Source organism: Hipposideros armiger, unplaced genomic scaffold (assembly GCF_001890085.2).
Source record: "Hipposideros armiger isolate ML-2016 unplaced genomic scaffold, ASM189008v1 scaffold_4, whole genome shotgun sequence".
Taxonomy (NCBI): Eukaryota; Metazoa; Chordata; class Mammalia; order Chiroptera; family Hipposideridae; genus Hipposideros; species Hipposideros armiger.
The window spans coordinates 5,684,982-5,699,858 of record NW_017731354.1 but is presented as its reverse complement, the minus strand read 5'-3'; the positions used below and the strand labels follow the sequence as shown (position 1 = coordinate 5,699,858).

General features: G+C 38.2%; 1 protein-coding gene across 6 annotated transcripts in view; it reads right to left on the bottom strand.

The window, feature by feature from the left end:
• The window catches only part of CYLD (CYLD lysine 63 deubiquitinase), a 44,561-nt gene that overhangs the window by 14,569 nt on the left and 15,115 nt on the right, over nucleotides 1-14,877 (bottom strand). For all 6 annotated transcript variants that reach the window (XM_019643669.1, XM_019643643.1, XM_019643661.1 and 3 more), the window contains 4 exons: nucleotides 6,615-6,713; nucleotides 4,950-5,066; nucleotides 1,656-2,035; nucleotides 619-784 (listed from right to left, as the gene is read on the bottom strand). In XM_019643669.1, coding sequence (XP_019499214.1) covers nucleotides 619-784; nucleotides 1,656-2,035; nucleotides 4,950-5,066; nucleotides 6,615-6,713 — 762 coding nt within the window. The remainder of the gene's footprint in view (nucleotides 1-618; nucleotides 785-1,655; nucleotides 2,036-4,949; nucleotides 5,067-6,614; nucleotides 6,714-14,877) is intronic.

Below are 14,877 nucleotides of genomic sequence, written 5' to 3'. Positions count from 1 at the left end.
CGTTTGAAGATGTCTCATTTTCAAGTTGGAGAACAAAAATTCCAAAGTACTATTTCAACTGTAATGAAAAATGTGTTTTATCAGGATGGCTTTCCTATTTACGCCTGTTTACCCCTCAAGATGCTTCAGCACTATTACCCCAACCGGAAGGGGACGGCGTCAGGAAACTGCCACCAACTGCAAGTGAGGAGGACATCCGTCCTTCAGCAAGCAATCGAAAAGTACTTCTTATAATAATGCTGGCTTCTTGATAAAATAGGCCAAGGGATGTACTTGAACAACACATTGAGAGGAAAGTCGGTGTGAAAAGAAGGCCACATTGCAATTTCTACCTCCTGTGCTGTTGAAAATGAAATGTCTGTTATTAACAGGAAGAGGAAAATAAATCCCACTGTTTTCCAGACATTCACTGACTAACACTTTCATTATATGTCTCTTCTTAGGGTAACTGTAACTTTCCTATACACCAAGTAGCAACTTTCACTCATTTAAAAGCTTGACGAACACTGGCAAGAAACAAATTTAAACACTGTCACTGCCACCTAATGTCAAATGGCATGAGAACAGAACTAGAGTCATTCTGGACTGGAGCTAAATCAGTGAAAGGCATACAAATACCTAAGGAGTTACAGCGTTCGATCTGATTGGAAACGGGCTGCAGCGATGCAAACCGAGAGTCGGGCCGGCAGCTCTTCAGTTTGACAAACAGCGCCTTCTTCAGGGCGCAGGTGAAGTAGCGAACGCCCTTGAAGGTCCCGTCTGTACAGCCCGCACACTCGTCTTCCTGATAAAGAGATGTGTCCTATGTGTTATTCTGCTTCTTGCAAAGGTAGGATACCAAGAACTAGGGTTTGGTTCCAGTTTCCCCTTTCTCTGAATCCCCTCGTCACACCTGTACTGAGAACTCCATCAGCAAAACGGGGCTGACTAACCAGCGTTTCCGTCCACAGCTGATGATTTAAGAAATTCATTCCTTAATCCAGCATGAAGACCTCTGTGGATTTCCTTTCAGAGTACTTGCTTAAACCTTCCCTGGTTAACTGACTTGCCTGCCCCGTTTCCTAAAGTATTAAAACCGGGTGGCGGGGACAAGTGAGAGAGAAAGAGGCTTTTTATTTTTACATTCACTAGCATGCAAATAAAAAAAACAAGAAATATATTTAAATGAAAACTAAATGTACTCAAATTCTCTCCTGATTATGAAATGTGAAACAATATGCTTTCTTAATCTCCAAAGGGAAAATTGTTCCGTCTACCGAAAATCTGAAGAGATTTCTAAAAATGGTGATTAATCTTAAAGCCCATGATATAAATATTAGAACTGACTGGGGGAGGGAGGCCAAGGAAGAAAAAGAAAAGCTGATGAACAGATTTGCTTTCCTTACTGTATTCTGTCTAATACAATGAGCCTAAACATATTAACCTAAAAATCTATTTTCATTCCTTGGACACAGACCAACGAACATTTTGGAACAAGTATCAGATGCTCAGTGGGCGGCAAAGGAAGTCAGGCAACATGGTAATAAAATTTTTCTCTAGTGATGGCTTTTTTGACAAATATAACATTTCACCAAAAAGCATACAATAGGGGGGGAAAAATCTGTACAAAACCACCTCTAGAAAAGAGTTGCAACTTTTAGGTCAAAATAATTTACCAGTTCCAGTCCGGCTAGTACTTCATTGAGTCCGGGGGGCTGACCAATCCAACGGATCACCCCATAGAAAGGGGGGTTCTCCTTCACTTCTGCCAGGGAGCCCACCTCCAGACCATGCGAGTTACTGGAAGACACGGCCAAGGGGGGGCTCTCCTGGACAGGTGCGTTGTTTAGCTCCCCCATCACAGATTGAACCGACAGAGAGAGCGGGCTGTGGCCAATACTTCCATTGGTATTGGGCATCTTTGTCAGACTGAACGGTAAGGAGTGAAATCGGTTTTCACTGGATAACGAGTTCATGGAAGGAGGTTGCAGGGGTGGCGAAGCTTGTCCGAATTCTGGAGATAGCTCTGTGAGCGATTTTGCTGGGTCTTCAGCAACTATAAAAAAATTATTCTTCATTAGAGAAATGTATGCAAGAATATTAAATATGCCCTACATCTCTAAAAATCAACGCACATCTAGTCCAGCTGCCCACCTGACCTCTGGTGGAATTCTCATAATCATCGCAAACTTAATACCCCCAAAATAGGGTCCCCGAGTCTCCCCGCCACCTCCAAAGTTTGCTGCCTCAGTAAATGACACTCCATTGTTCAAACGAAAAAACGTCTATTATTGATCAGTACTGTAAAGGTAATACTCTTTGTCCATAATAATTAAGTTAAAAAGCAGTACAAAAAGATACCAAAAAAACTTGTAAAAGATGCTTCTAAATAACAAATGGATCAAAGAAATTATTTAAAATTTCTGAATCTCTCTTTTTGCCCCTCTCCAATCTATTCACCTTACAATGACTAGTGAGATCTTTTTAAATGGAAAGATCTTAAATGATCTTATATCGTTCCCCTGATTAAAACCTTTCAATGGCTTTCCAATCTTCTCATATCTCTTACCAAGGCCTACGCGGTCCCGGATGACCGCGCTCCTGCCTGCCTCTCCAAACTCCTCTCGTCCCCCCCTTCCTCGCTTACTGTGCTGTGGCCACGCAGACCTGCACCTGTTCCTGGAATGCCCGTTCCCACCTCAGGGCCTTTCCCTTGCTATTATGTTTCCTCTGCCCAGGGAGCTCTCCCCAAGCTCCTTCTCCAGCAGGTTCATCAGCACCATGCCGATTGCAACCTAAACAGCATTTCCTCAGTCTTTCCAAACCCCCCTGCGGTAGCCGGCTTTCCACCTGTCGCTCTCACCTTGTTCATTTCCTTCACTGCTTGTCTGTCTAAACATTTATTGTCCATCATACCAACTAGAATACAAGCTCTCTAATAACAGGAAGTTTGCTAGTCATTTTCATGGTGGAATCCATAGCTACTAACACAAGAAAATACCCAACAATTGTAAAAAAATAAATCAATCAATCAAATGTAGAGGATAGTTTTTTTTTAAATGTGTAAGTAAAATTAATCACAAGAAATGCTCTTTTACAACTAAATTACTCCTATTTTCTAATTTAAGGATGAAGACCGTACTCCATGTAAATTTCATTACTTTTTATGTCCCAGTTAGGCCTTTTAGGACTAGTTAGAAGGCCAGTATATTAACCCAGACAGCAACGAACAAAGAAAAGGATCTGAACGAAGGCAGTGGGGAAAGATGCTAGTGAAGGTGACAGTGAAGGTGAGGAAATCCAGGGGACTTGGTGACATCTGGATGTGACTAATGAGAGAGGGAGAAAGTCCAGGCTAAATCCAAACATCTGTTTTGGGCAACTGGACTCATGTCTCCATTAACTTGCTCCATAAAAACATAGCTCACTAAGGCCAGCAGCGCCCTTCACGGGCTAAGTCCACGGGCGCCTTCCATACTGCTGCCCACTAGCTCATTGGCTTACTGACCCAACCATGTCCTGATTTACCCCATATCATCCCGTCACTTTTTCTGCTTCCTTTGAAGGCTTATCCTCCTCCTAGCCCTTAAGTTCCTCAAGGCTCAGCCTTAAGCCACACCCTCCATCCCCTCTCTCCTCAGGTGATATTATTCACTGGACTTTAATCGCCACATGTGCGAAGGCAACCCACAAATTTCTTTCTCCAGCTCTTACCTCTCTCCTGAGCTCCAGATCTGTGTATCCAACTGCCTACCTGACAAATCACCTCTAGGAAGTTTAACAGGCCCCTCAAACTGAACATATTCCAAAGCCATTCATCACCTTGCTCCATAATCATCTAAGTATGCAAGCCAGAAAACCAGTCATCACTGACACCGCCTTCTTTCTCAGCTCTCACTTTCAATCTGTGAGTCCTGTCACTTCCTGCTGGCTCAGAGCCACCCACTGTTCCCCATTTCTCCCCAGCAAGCCCAGTCCCAGATACCATGATCTAACACTGAGCCCTGCGACAGCCTTTCGCACATTCCTGCCTCAATCCACTGTCCACCCTGCAGACAGAATGGCCTTTTCAAAAGGGACACTTGGTCACATCACCCCTTGCTGAAAATCCGCCAGTGGCTTCCCGTTTCCTTTAAACAGGGGCTCCCGGCTGCATGCGCCCCGGCCTGGCCCCGTCTGCCTTTCTCATGAAATGTCATGCCTCCGCTCTGCTCTAGCGACTCTGGCTCTTTTAGTCCTTAGCAAACACCAGGTTCCATGTTTCCACAAGACCTTTACATATTCCCTCTGCCTAAAAGGTTCTCTGTCCCCTTTTACTTTATCTACCACTCCGCTGATAAATCTAAGCTCATGACACTTCCTCAGAGAAACATCCCTGAGCGCCGTGAGTAAAACCATCCTTCAGTACACTCCCCCAGCATCGTGGGCCTTCTTGTACGCATCACGGCTGCAATTCTACATCTGTTTCTGTGACTGTTTGATCAATGTCTGTTTTAACAACTTGACCATAAACTCAGAGAGGGCAAGGATGATGTCTATTTGTTCTCACCGTTGTAACCTCGATGCCTAGAAGAATGTCTGGCACGTAGCAAGCACTCAAAAACAAATTTGTTGAACAGATCAACAAAGAAAAGAATAAACCAGAAGAAAATGATGTCCAAGAACCAAGGCGCGGTAGAGTTTATAAAAAGGGAGTGCTATAAAGAGGCAAAGACCCAGACAAAAAGTCTTGAAATGATTTCACTGATTCTAGAGATCTTTTACCCTCAACAGATCAGTTAAGGATAGAGAACAAGTTGCTAATGCATTTTCTAAATGTTTTATTAATCTTAGCAGAGTAGTTCAAATTGTGTACAGTATTTTAGTTCAGCAATATTAAAAAAGAATGGTCTATTCATGCTGTTTCCCCAAACTGCATATATTGATGAAAAGGGAGGATCATTATAAAGAACACTAAAATTATAGATTACCTTCGTCGATGTACCATGTATTTTTTGATTTGGATTGTGGTTGTGAGTCAACAGAAGACCCATTTAAGGTATAAAATAATTCAGATCTGTTTCTATTTCCAGGGTCTGAGGTAGATCCTATGGAACAAGAGAAGTTTCTTTTAAAAATAAAGTTAATGTGATGTGAAAGTTTTTCCATAAGAGAAATTAATATGCATATGGTGTTAACAATTGTTTACACGACCAATAGATATATACGAACACAACGTATTTTATTAGTGTCTTCAGCTTTTAAAACTTTGGTAACCATTTTGGCAATGTCAAAAAGAGTCTTCCACCCAAGAGTCAACAGAGAAGAGGACCAGGAGTAAGTTAAAAGGAAAGCTTGATATATATATATATATATATATATATATATATATATATATATATTTTTTTTTTTTAATAAACTGCTTTAAAAAATCATTTCACGTAACCACGGCTTATTTCCAAATGTCAAAATCACCATTCCCCAATTTCATCTGATGAAGCTGTTGGTTCACAAAGTTAGCCTATTATTTTAAAACAGCTGCTCTCAGAAGGAGGTAATCTTCAAATGTATACAAATCAATGAACAAATTAAATTTCAAAAATGTAAGGTTTAAACATTTTGGAATTGTTGATCAAATTCCTTGCTTAATTTCTTCATGTCTTTGAGAAAGTGAAGCAGTATTACTTCTCATATGTTACAGTTATTAAATGTAAGAAAGGGTTAGTGTCAAAACATTACCCTGCTTCAGTGCTATAGATGAGAACTGTGGGTCTCCAGAACCCACACAAAATCTGTTTTTTCTTTCAATTGAAAAAAGATAGCTCTAACTTCATACCTATAACTAAGATCTGCTACAACATAAGTAACACAGGTCTTAATAAAACCTTTAGCTATTTATACTTAACTGAAAATAGCATGTTTGAGCTATTCTATCTAAATTTACCGGTTAACATAAAAATTACTATTACTAATATATTCTATGTAATTCTGAGTCTTCCAAGGTCCAATGTCACAAGAAATATTTATTAAAGTACAGTTTCCTTTTAACTGAGCCAAAACAGTATGTTCACTAGATAATTGAGGAAAAAATATTCTATTCCTAACCCACATCTCAGTTAACAAAAATTCTGACAACTGTTTAAATGAGCTGCTTAGCTTGTTAACTACCACCTTATAAATCTATGAAATATGTGACGCTAACAAAAGACTCACAACTATTTTGGGGGAGGTTTCTGGAGGAGAGATAAAAAATTGTGCTTAGCCGTTTTGAATTTAATTTGTACCACATCTAGTTAGCAAAATCCACATAACTAATCTCTAGTATATTTTTTCCTAGGTAACATTATCTGTATGTGATTATTTTGTACAGTTGCAACTCCACACAATGTACACATGTCACAAGCAGGGAGTTCCAGCTGATAGGGACCAGCAAAAGGCACAGGTCCTCACTGAAAGCTTTTCATCAACCAGGAAAAGGTGGGAACTCTTGGCTTAATCAACACCATCTGTAAAAAAATTTTCGTAAACTACTAGAAATGTTTGAAAGAAGAGAATCTACATACACATTAAGGCATAATACCTTTGAACCTTTTTTCAATGCCATGGCAAATCAGCTACATGTTGTAACTAAGAACTGTACTCTAATGAATCCATACCTGTAACCTTTGGTTTATTGTGACTGGATGAACCTTTGTCCCCAACACCTCTTGACATAAAGGCAAGTTTGGGAGGCCTCCTCTCCTGTGTCACGCTATCTGAAACGGTAAATATGTTTTTTAAAGATAAAAGCAAATTCTTATGGAAGAAAAACAGTTGCGCAAATAATGATAATATGAGCAACAACAAAAATCTCTTTCCAACAAAAGAGCAGCATTTTTACAATAGTTTTACAAATTCCTAAAGGCCATCAAAAGTATCAAAATCATTCAAAATGCAATTTCTACAATACACCCCAAATACAATTCAGCCAAATGCTTTAACTTCTTGAAAATTTCATCACTTTTAGTAAATTTTATTTGATGCGTTAAAACACTACCAAGAAAACCTTGCTCAGTTTTTTGCAGGATTTCCCAAATCAGTAACCCCAGAACACCCCTAATATGTTCTGACGTGTTCCACACTCAAATGTTTCTAGAAGACGCTGAGATGAACAAACAGATAGACTTCTTTACTGCATAACACTAGAACCTTGTATGCTAAGGTGCACTGTGACTCTCTCAAAAAGGGACATAGTAACTTATTTGATACTTATTTTGTACCAGCCTTACTTAACATCTCAGATTAATGCCATTCAAGGAACACAGTTTAGAAAAAGTCTGGTTAAGAACATGTATCAGATGGGCCGGCCGAGTGGCGTGATGGTTAAGAGCTGGCTTGGGACGCCAGAGGGCCCCGGTTCGGATCCCACATATGAGGGCCAGTGACACTGCCCTCTACAGCTAAGATGCTGAACAACAGCTCAACCTGGAGCTGGGCTGCCGTGACTCGAGTCACTGGCGACAGCGTAGGCTGCAGCCCCTGTGGCAGTGGGTTGCCATGGGCTACAGTGTGTGGCCAGCAGCCAGCATGAGCGGCCAACAGCCACCGTGAACAGCCGTCCAGAGGTCGGTGACTGATCTGCCTTGCCCGGAAGAGCGCAATGACGGTGCCAACTTGGGCCAGTGAAGCAACATCCTCCACAACTAGACTGAAGAACAAAAGGACAGCAACTTGTCTGTTCCCCTCACCCAATTTCCCAATGCTGTTCCCTCCCCCAATTTCCCAATAAAATCTTTAAAAAAAAAGCCTTCTACCTGAAGTGAATTTTAAGAGATTATCATCCAGGAAAAGGTGAGTACGGGGGAGTAAACAAGGTAGAGAATAAATTCAGTAGACAATTTTGTGAGATTGAAACAATCCTGAGTAAGAGATATTAAGAGATAGCATGGTATTTCTACTAAATAGCATGTGTAAAAATGTTCACAGCAGCCTTATTCATAATAACCAAAAACTGGAACAATTCATTCCACAGAAGAATGGATAAACAAATTGTGATCTGTTCATACAATGGAATAATGCAGAATAATAAAAAGAATAAACTACCGAAACACAAAACATGGACACTGGGTTGAGAAAAGAAACCAGACCAAAAGTATATATTATATATACACAACAGGAGTGCATTCGAAATGATGAAATTAGCAGCTCATCCACCACTCTAGTGAAGTTAATCAGAGAAAGAAAAATCCCTTGGAGAATCTTGGGTGGAAATCATAACAATAAACTGATGAACAATAACAATCGAACCACAAGAAACGCCTGGGAACTTGAGCGACCGATTAGATTAAGAACAAGTGCTTAACTGATGGACTGCTTTCCATCATCAGTCACAAGAGCGTAATTCAAACCCAAATGAGAACTTAACAGCCACAGAGAAATCTACTGAAGAAAATACACGTTTACTTGGGTAGAATGAGGTATTATTATAAAACCCAAACATACTATACATTGCAACTATCCCCAAATCTCCATAAGGCAGAATTTCTGATCAAAATAAATACTTTCCTTATATTTTGAACAATTTTATATGGAAAACTGTTCAAGAAATGCGGGAAGGTCCATCAGATAATAACCTCAGTGTTGTATCCTGAGATCTAGTGCTTCCCTTGGGCTCTAATGGTCTCCTCTGACCAGGAGTCTTGCTTATTCAGACAACATTCGGGCTGATTCAGGCTGCCAACCATCTCCACAGAAGCCACTTAGCATTATCTATCAAAATATAAAATACACATACCCCTTGACCCAGCAACTCTACTTCTAGGAAGTCACCATTTTTAAAGATCTTATGAATATTTTATATGGATATGAGCAAAATATACCTTACTTAAATATTCAGATGAGTATTTGGATGGCACACAGGAAAAATCTACAGATGGCATGATGTTGAGAAGGGAAGACAATACATAAAAGGACCGAATTAGTACCCAAAATGATCTGACCATGTTGGAAGACTGGCTAGCACTAGTGACATAGTTTAACAGGGACAAATGTAAAATCTTGCCATATGTCCCCCAAATCAACCATGCACGTATAGAATCAGAAGCAGAAGTGCATGTGGTCAAAACTGGGGATCTGAGTCTAGAATAAGCTCGGTATTTATTAGCTCATTGGTTGATTAGTGCATTCATTCAGTCAAAAAATACTACCTGCTTCATGCAAGGAAGGCCCCACAATGGTCTCTGGGGTTGTAACTCAGAGCCAGTGTCCTCTTCTATAGCAACCATTAGCCCCCATACGGACTACAGTATTCCGTTCCCTTCTAGGTGCCCAGGTGGAAAGATATGTTCAACAAACCAGGCTGTACTCAGAATATTGAGAAACCATGCATGCCCGAAGAAAAATGGGTAAAATGACTCAAACTTTTAGGCTGGAGGACAGAAGATGTAGGTGTCAAAGACTCATCTTTGAATGTCTGAGGGTTGTAAGGAAGAGGGGGGGCTGGACTGGGCCTATCTTCATCCCCAGTTCAGAGCTAGAATCAAAGAGGAAATTATAGGAAGGGAGATACAAGTGTGCATCACACAAGGAGTGACATTCACAACTAGATCGCTCTCAAATGAAATAATCTGACTGCCTTTGGAGGTAGTGACTCTTCTATCAAATGAACACATAGCTCCCTAAGAAGATACGGATAATAAGATAGGGAGTTATCTTTTAGCTCTACAGGCACATATGTAAACCGCTGCATACACATGTCATTCGCTACCGCACTATTTATGATGGCAAAAGAGTGAAAACAACCAAATGGGGCTGGTTAAAAATTGATGGTACACTCATTAAATGAGATACAAGGCATACTTTAAATAAAAGATTAAGTATGCAATGTACGGAGTAATATGAAATGATCCCTAATATCTATTAACTTTAAAAAAAAAGCTGTAACTTCCACTTCCAGGAAGATGAGTAGACATGCTTTTTCTTATTCCTCTGCATACGTACAACTAAAAACTCTGGATATGATAACGTAAAACAAAATTAAAAGCCTGAAAGTGGAGAGGAGACAGCAGATCACCTAGGGACCTCTGGGCCTGAGGAGCGACACGCTGGAGGCTTCCCCAGGGTTTCTTCTTGCCTCGTGTGCCCCAGACTTGGAGCTGAAGAAGCCAGCAACCTGGCAATGCCAGAGGGCACAGGCAGCAGAAAGCCCCCACAGAAGCCAGCTCTCCCTGTGTCAGTAATCCAGGGGACAGACCAAATACGAGCGAATATTAGCAAGAATAGGGGACAGAAACATATGGATATATAGAGATCATATACAGAGAGACATATACACATGTTATTACACACCATAGAATGGAAGACTTCCCAGCAATAAAAAGACACAGAAATGAGTCAAAAAATAATTATGTTAAATGAAATAAGTCAGACAAAAAAAAAAAGATCATCCTGAGTGACTCCACGTATATCAAATTCTAGAAAATGTGAACAAATGTGTAATGCCACACAGATGATCTGTGATTGCCTGGATTTGAGGGGGCAGGCAGAAGAGGAAGGGGGTGATAATGAAGGACATGCTCTAAGGGGATGGATATGCTCACATCCTTGATTCCATGGTGGTGGTCTCATGGGTGCACACGTGTTAAAACACATCAAATTATATGCTTTAAACGTGTGCAGTTTATTGTATGTCAATTATATCTCACTAAAACTCTCACAGTTTTAAAAAGAAGATACAAAAACTGCATACAATATGCAAACACTGAATAACACAAAGAAAACAATCAAGATACAAAAAGAAAGTTGTTGGGGGGTCAACATTAGGAGTCAAAGTTCTCTAAGATTCTATACAAATGTGAATGCACTGCCATAGTCTAAAAAGCAAAATTAGCATTATATTCCCAGCCCCCAAAACTAAAAAGGAGCACACAGACTGGACTAGAAAAAGCAGAGATGTATAATTTAGGGGTGGAACTCAATGACACGCTTCATCACAACAGCGTGAAGAACCTGAACAGAATCTCAAAATCGATATGCTAGAGTTTTGCAACATTTGAAACAGAAATGAAGAGAGGAAAAATTTATAACAGGCGAAGACTCCTGCTTCTTTTAGATATTCTTCCAAAACCCGCTGTAACAAGCAACTGGCTGGGGCGCCTTCTCTCCTAATCTCACCAGCTGCTCAACTGCTTCAAAAAAATGTTTTCAGTGATGGAAATATTAATTTTGTCCTACAAATGAAGGTAATTGGGCAAGAAAAAGAAACGAAGGAACTAAAGGAGACACCATGACTCTTTTTTCTCTCTTAAGAAAAGGGCGTTAATGATGACATGCACTACAGATGAAGACCCATTCAAATAAACTAAATTAATTTCATTGAGACAACTTTATTTTTTAAAGTCTATTTGCAAGCTTTATCTTGTTGGGAAAAAGTATAATTTGTGTATTATGTTATAAAAGCTGGTATCATTCTTAATTATCTTCCATTCAGGGTTTATGAAAATCGAGCGTTAAAAGGAAAAGCGTTCATTTCCTTTCTTGTCACTGCTCTGAGAGCCAGTGACGACAGTGCTAGCCACTGATCTAGAAAATCAAAGTGAGCCTGACAAATGATACCCAAGAGATCCTATAGCTAATTTTCTTATTTTAATCCTGTATCACTACTTAAATAAAATATAATTGTAAGTGTGTTTGAAGATAAATACTACCAAAAAAGAATTCTCGTCAGGTTATATATTAATTCCATCACAGGAAAAATAGAAATGGTAGCTTCTTATTTTCTTTTCTTTTTAAGTGCTACTGTAGAACTTAAAATTTGAAGATTTACATTTCAAACCAAATTGAGAAGTGGAAAAAAATATACAGAAAGAAGTACAGCTCTGGAGTTTGAAAAACAAAAAGAGCATTTCAAATCTTTATTCTGCAGCAGACTGAGAAAAACACAATCAATTATACATAAACCAACTTCATATTTCAGGTATCTTTTTCGTAAATTATAGTACTAAACTAATGATTTCTCTAACTCCCAATTTACTCAATATAATGAATTATATTCAGTTGTAAAATGCAAAACTCAAAGAAATCCAACTGAGGTAAGTAAAAAGTATGGTTATACTAATATGGTTTTGAACTTCAAAAGTACCTTTGGGAAATTCCAAACAAAAAAAAGGAAATGAAGAAGGGAACTCACAAACGCATTTGATTTGGTAAGACAAGTAAATTACACATATCCATGCGATTTTGGAGAAACAATATTAATACAGAGCTGGTTACCCCCTGTAAGAATACAAAAATAATGTAATTTTATTTTACAAGGAATTTCCCTTAGCCATCCAACCAGTTAATATTATAAAATTAGCATAATTCACAGAATTTGCTTAGGGCAGTTTCTCAACCTCAGTAATACTGACATTTTGGACCAGATCACTATTTGTTGGGGGGTCAGCTCTCTGCATCTCTGCCTCTACCCACTAGATTCAGGTGGTGCTCCCACCCGAGACATGACAATCAAACAGGTCTAGACATTGCCAAATGATCCCTGGGGACCAAACCACCCCAGGTTAAGAACTACTGGCTTAGAACTAAACTGACCTTCTTATAAAGGTTTTGTACTAACGCTAAAAAAAAGAGAGAGAGAGAGAGAGAGAGAGAGAGAGAGAGAGAGAGAGAGAGAGAGAAAATTCAATACTTATAATAGTTATAGTGTGAAACACCTTATTTCAAACAATCAAACACTATAAAAATAAAATCTAATCATAAAAACTACCATACCTACCCAGAGAAATCTTTTTTCCTTAAATAAATGACCTCCATATTCCAAAATAAATATTTAAAAATATAACTATTATGCAGCAAGCTCATACCAGACCATTTCTCTTGAAATAATAGATTTAACTCTGATAAAACACCAAAAACAACTGCCCTCAGACACTCAAGTGAAAAAGCAGGCAGCCTATAGAGGAGGAGACTCAAAATTTGAAAGAAGGAACAAGTCAAAGGACAATCCAAAATTGCTCAACATACCAAAAAAAGGAAGCTATGACCTAGTCTCAAAAGAAAAAAACCACAATGGATACCAATTCAAAGATGATTCTGATGTTGGAATTGGCAGAGGAGAATTTTAAACAGGCCATTATAATTATGCTTAATGAAGTAAAGGAAATATGCCCAGAGTGAAGGAGAAAATAGCAATATCCCACCAGAGAAATAAAAACTATTTAAAGAAACAAAAAAAGAACCAAGTGGAAAGTCCTAAAAATACTTTTAAAAACTTAAAAAGATAATATCTGAAAAATGATAATTCATAGGATGAGTTCAACAACACAATAAAAGACAGGAAGTCAGTAAAACTGAAGACCAAACAACAGAAATTACTGAAAGAACAGAGACATAAAAGGCTGAAAGAAATTAACAGAGCCTCAAGGACTTAAAGGTCAATATCAAAAATTCTGACATATGTCTAACTGAAGACACAGAAAGAGAGGAGAATGAAAGGGAGAGAAAAAGCACTTGAAAGAATAATGTTTAGAATGCTTCCTACTTTGCTGGAAGATAAAATTTACAAATCTAAGAAGTTTTTAGCCAAGTCCAAGCAAGAAAAATATGAAGAAAACCTTGCTAGGTACATCTCAATCCAAAAACAAACACACTGGGGGTTGAGCAGGAAAAGTAGGACAAATAGAAACCACATGAGATGGTAAAAAATCAATCCAATTAGCAGTAATGATAAATATTAACAGATGAAAACCTTAGACAAAAATTATCAAACTAGATTAAGAAAGAAGGATTGCCAACTATATGCTGTTATAAGACATACCTAAAACATAAATGATGAAAAAAACAAGTAACAGGAAAACACTAACCAAAAGAAAGTCTATATAATCATACAAAACAGAATTTAAGGCAAAAAAAATTACTAGCCGTGGAGATGGTCACTACACAATGATAAATGGTTCACATACCTGGAAGATACAACAATTCCAAACTCTAGGTACCTAACAATTCTAAACTTGTATGCAGCAAATAACTGTCTCAAAATTAAACACTTATAGAATTAAGAAGAAATTCACAACTCCATCATCATTTTGGGAAGTTTTAACATACCTTGTTCAGTAACTCATGAACCTAGCAATTAAAAACTCAGTAACAATACCTAAAATTGGAATAGCATAATAAATTAGCTTCACCTAAGGGACATATAAAATATGCATGCAATGCGTGCAACTATAATACAATCGGAGAAAACACATTCTTTTCAAGTGGACACCGGACATTTCTGAAAATCGATCATGTACTCGGCCATAAAGCTAGGCTCAACAAATGTCAAAGGATTGGTATCAGATTCTCTGACCATAAAGCCATTGAATTGAAAGCTAATAATGACAAAAACAAAACACTAGGCACCTGAAAATTTAAAAGCACATTTTAAAATAGCTCATGGATTACATTAAAAAATCATGAAGGCAATTACCTAATGCTTCACATTGCATAACAAAATAACTACATAACAAAGTTTATGGAATGTAGGTAAGTGGGTACATAGAGAGAACCTATAACCTTAGATGCTTAAGACTAGAAAAAAAGACTAAAAATTAATAAGCTAAGCATCCGAACTCAAGGAATTAGAAAAAAAAAATCTACAAGTCAAAGCAAAAGTAAAAAAACACAGAAATTCCTGAAACAGAAAACAAATACATCTAAAAAAGATTAAGAAAGCCAAAAGCACACAACTAGACTGAAGAACAAAAAGACAGCAGCTTGTCTGTTCCCCTTCCCCCAATTCCCCAATAAAAATCTTTAAAATAAATAAATAAATAAATAATAAAAAATAAAAAAAATAAAAATCTTTTTAAAAATAAATAAATACATAAATAAAAAAGAAAGCCAAAAGCAGTGTTTTTGAATAAATAAAAGTGAGAAACCTCTGGTAAGATTGTTAAAGAA